The 4,366-nt window shown below is 56.8% G+C and overlaps 3 protein-coding genes across 3 annotated transcripts; all 3 read right to left on the bottom strand.

Annotated features, from left to right (window-relative positions):
- Positions 1-1,504: 1,504 nt before the first annotated feature.
- On the bottom strand, positions 1,505-2,212 carry LOC139448777 (paraneoplastic antigen Ma6E-like). Its single transcript, XM_071230313.1, has one exon. The coding sequence runs from the start codon at positions 2,210-2,212 to the stop codon at positions 1,505-1,507; it is 708 nt and encodes a 235-aa protein (XP_071086414.1).
- Positions 2,213-2,231: 19 nt separating this feature from the next.
- On the bottom strand, positions 2,232-2,561 carry LOC139448778 (paraneoplastic antigen Ma6E-like). The gene has a single exon (XM_071230314.1). It carries the CDS (start codon positions 2,559-2,561, stop codon positions 2,232-2,234), a length of 330 nt encoding a protein of 109 aa, XP_071086415.1.
- A 19-nt stretch (positions 2,562-2,580) lies between these two features.
- Positions 2,581-4,026, bottom strand: LOC139448779 (nipped-B-like protein B). The gene has a single exon (XM_071230315.1). The coding sequence runs from the start codon at positions 4,024-4,026 to the stop codon at positions 2,581-2,583; it is 1,446 nt and encodes a 481-aa protein (XP_071086416.1).
- Positions 4,027-4,366: the final 340 nt, after the last annotated feature.

The raw sequence follows: 4,366 nt of genomic DNA on the forward strand, positions 1-4,366 counted from the left end.
CTCCTCCTTACCTTCAGCATTCTCCCCAACACCCTTCGTGACTAACGCGGATCACCTCCGGCTTTTAAGGTTGGATTTAACCGGTATTTGATCCGGGTAGCCCATTGTTGGCCTATCAGGCGGACAATCAACTAGACAATAGCCTGTCAGCGACAGGTACCGAGAGTGGCGAAACTAGCATGTAATCCTATTGTCCGATCCGGCGACACTTAATTGAAATTCACACCAATCCCTTGTCCAGAGATCCATTAATCCACTCTATGTAATGGTTACCTCCCCTTTTAAAAGCCTTTGTAGACGGGTAAACATTATTGAAGGAATCTGCGGCTTTGTTCGTGTTTACGTGTGTCGTCGTTAAATGTGTTTGGGGGGTTGTAATTTGACCCGCGTTTAATTCATCCTCATCATTCCCAGTAGTTTCACACGGATGGGAGGCGTGTGATCGTCCCCTGCATGTTTCAAGTTCAGTTCATATCGCATATAAAAGTTTTTTTAGTCGTACCAGTTTGACAAGCATGAATATGATACAAAGAAGATGGTTATCTAAATTTTCCCGAGATGGGTAACCATATTGGAAAGATTTCGACCGTAATTTTGGCCTGGGCAAGCCTAACCCTGACCCTAACTCAAAACCTAAAACTAACCGTACATATATTATTTTTAAATAATTCGAGCAAGTGGTAATGATTTTTTTTAAATTTCGAGGTAGATGTTTCGGGCGGAAGTTTTACCAGTATATTTCTGAATATTGTAAATATTAATAATTTAACAATTATTTCCCATTTATTATTGTGTCTGAATAAAGAGTCGTCTCCATTCTCTAAATGGGCAAGTTCAGCTGGGACAATCTGTACAAGACTCCATTGGACACTACTAACACCACCTCTTTCAAGGCCACAGTTACACCTGTCAGTGAATTGTCCTCCCACACATTACCCATACAATGCAAAATAATAAATTATGATTGACCTCTGTCCCCACCCCCAGTTATTTACACCACCCACACCACCACCCACACCACCACCCCTTTCGAATGTCCCGGCATCATGGGTTGTACACATCATTTAACCTGCACCCACCCCTTTAGGTTCTTGGGACAGAGACCTATGATCGTGGGTTCGAATCCCGGTTTGCCCCGGATATGTTTCTAGGTTTGTCAGCCCGTGCTTGTGGGTTTCACCAAAGTGGTAAACGTCTGAGGCTTGTTTCACTTCAGGCTTTCTTCCCATATCAAGCTGACACGATGTCATATAAGTGGAATAATGTTCAAAGCGGCGTTAAACCAAACTCGCTCACTTAGGTTCCTGAATTAACCCTGAGAGGGAGGGTATTTGCACCTCTTTTACTCTCGCTTCAGCCATTTCACAGCTAGGCAATAATAACCGTTCTCACATAATGTAGGAAACGAAACCCTTGACTTCTGTCAGCCTTATGTCCTTGTTATTTAAACCGACATCAAGACACTATGTGAGGGCCAAGTATACGCCCCTACCTCATCACCACATCACCACATCCACACCCCTCCCATCTCGCGCACCCTTCCCATCTCACGCACCCTTCCCATCTCGCGCACCCTTCCCATCTCACGCACCCTTCCCATCTCACGCACCCTTCCCATTTCGCGCACCCTTCCCATCTCGCGCACCCTTCCCATCTCGCGCACCCCTACCATTTCGCGTACCCTTCCCATCTCGCGCACCCTTCCCATCTCACGCACCCTTCCCATCTCGCGCACCCTTCCCATCTCGCGCACCCCTACCATTTCGCGTACCCTTCCCATCTCGCGCACCCTTCCCATCTCACGCACCCTTCCCATCTCGCGCACCCTTCCCATCTCGCGCACCCCTACCATTTCGCGTACCCTTCCCATCTCGCGCACCCTTCCCATCTCACGCACCCTTCCCATCTCGCGCACCCTTCCCATCTCGCGCACCCTTCCCATCTCGCACGCCCCTCCCATCTCAAGCACCCTTCCCATCTCAAGCACCACTCCCATCTCGCGCACCGTTCCCATCTCGCGCACCCTTCCCATCTCGCACGCCCCTCCCATCTCGCGCACCCTTCCCATCTCGTGCACCCTTCCCATCTCGCACGCCCCTCCCATCTCGCGCACCCTTCCCATCCCACGCACCACTCCCATCTCGCGCACCGTTCCCATCTCGCGCACCCTTCCCATCTCGCACGCCCCTCCCATCTCACGCACACTTCCCATCTCGCGCACCCTTCCCATCTCACGCACCGCTCCCATCTCGCGCACCCTTCCCATCTCGCGCACCCTTCCCATCTCGCGCACCCTCCCATCCTCCCATCTCGCGCACCCCTCCCATCTTGTGCACCCCTCCCATCTCGCGCACCCTTCCCATCTCGCACGCCCCTCCCATCTCGCGCACCCCTCCCATCTTGTGCACCCCTCCCATCTCGCGCACCCTTCCCATCTCGCACGCCCCTCCCATCTCACGCACACTTCCCATCTCGCGCACCCTTCCCATCTCACGCACCGCTCCCATCTCGCGCACCCTTCCCATCTCGCGCACCCTTCCCATCTCGCGCACCACTCCCATCTCGCGCACCCTTCCCATCTCACGCACCCTTCCCATCTCGCGCACCCTTCCCATCTCGCACGCCCCTCCCATCTCGCGCACCCCTCCCATCTCGCGCACCCTCCCATCCTCCCATCTCGCGCACCCCTCCCATCTTGTGCACCCCTCCCATCTCGCGCACCCTTCCCATCTCGCACGCCCCTCCCATCTCACGCACACTTCCCATCTCGCGCACCCTTCCCATCTCACGCACCGCTCCCATCTCGCGCACCCTTCCCATCTCGCGCACCCTTCCCATCTCGCGCACCACTCCCATCTCGCGCACCCTTCCCATCTCACGCACCCTTCCCATCTCGCGCACCCTTCCCATCTCGCACGCCCCTCCCATCTCGCGCACCCTTCCCATCTCACGCACCCCTCCCATCTCGTGCACCCCTCCCATCTCGCGCACCCTTCCCATCTCGCACGCCCCTCCCATCTCGCGCACCCTTCCCATCTCACGCACCCTTCCCATCTCACGCACCCTTCCCATTTCGCGCACCCTTCCCATCTCGCGCACCCTTCCCATCTCGCGCACCCCTACCATTTCGCGTACCCTTCCCATCTCGCGCACCCTTCCCATCTCACGCACCCTTCCCATCTCGCGCACCCTTCCCATCTCGCGCACCCCTACCATTTCGCGTACCCTTCCCATCTCGCGCACCCTTCCCATCTCACGCACCCTTCCCATCTCGCGCACCCTTCCCATCTCGCGCACCCTTCCCATCTCGCACGCCCCTCCCATCTCAAGCACCCTTCCCATCTCAAGCACCACTCCCATCTCGCGCACCGTTCCCATCTCGCGCACCCTTCCCATCTCGCACGCCCCTCCCATCTCGCGCACCCTTCCCATCTCGCGCACCCTTCCCATCTCGCACGCCCCTCCCATCTCAAGCACCCTTCCCATCTCAAGCACCACTCCCATCTCGCGCACCGTTCCCATCTCGCGCACCCTTCCCATCTCGCACGCCCCTCCCATCTCGCGCACCCTTCCCATCTCGTGCACCCTTCCCATCTCGCACGCCCCTCCCATCTCGCGCACCCTTCCCATCCCACGCACCACTCCCATCTCGCGCACCGTTCCCATCTCGCGCACCCTTCCCATCTCGCACGCCCCTCCCATCTCACGCACACTTCCCATCTCGCGCACCCTTCCCATCTCACGCACCGCTCCCATCTCGCGCACCCTTCCCATCTCGCGCACCCTTCCCATCTCGCGCACCACTCCCATCTCGCGCACCCTTCCCATCTCACGCACCCTTCCCATCTCGCGCACCCTTCCCATCTCGCACGCCCCTCCCATCTCGCGCACCCTTCCCATCTCACGCACCCCTCCCATCTCGTGCACCCCTCCCATCTCGCGCACCCTTCCCATCTCGCACGCCCCTCCCATCTCGCGCACCCTTCCCATCTCACGCACCCCTCCCATCTCGTGCACCCCTCCCATCTCGCGCACCCTCCCATCCTCCCATCTCGCGCACCCCCTCCCATCTTGTGCACCCCTCCCATCTCGCGCACCCCTCCCATCTCGCGCACCCGTCACAACACTCCGTCTTATAATCTTGTCAAGCACTCTACAGTTGTGGGATCCTCAGAGGCTTTAGTAGTCCTCCATAAATAATGTCAGCATTGTGGCGGGAGACAAATACGGCCTTATAACAGACACACCGACACTGTTTCAGTTGACGGCAAGACAAAGCCCTTGTAATAGCAGCCTTGATGGCGGGGACTGGCTGAATGAGCTCGGACAATTATTGGTGATTAGCACACGTAATGTGACAGAACGA

The sequence above is a fragment of the Haliotis cracherodii genome, unplaced genomic scaffold (assembly GCF_022045235.1).
Source record: "Haliotis cracherodii isolate W230 unplaced genomic scaffold, xgHalCrac1.p SCAF_7, whole genome shotgun sequence".
Classification (NCBI taxonomy): domain Eukaryota; kingdom Metazoa; phylum Mollusca; class Gastropoda; order Lepetellida; family Haliotidae; genus Haliotis; species Haliotis cracherodii.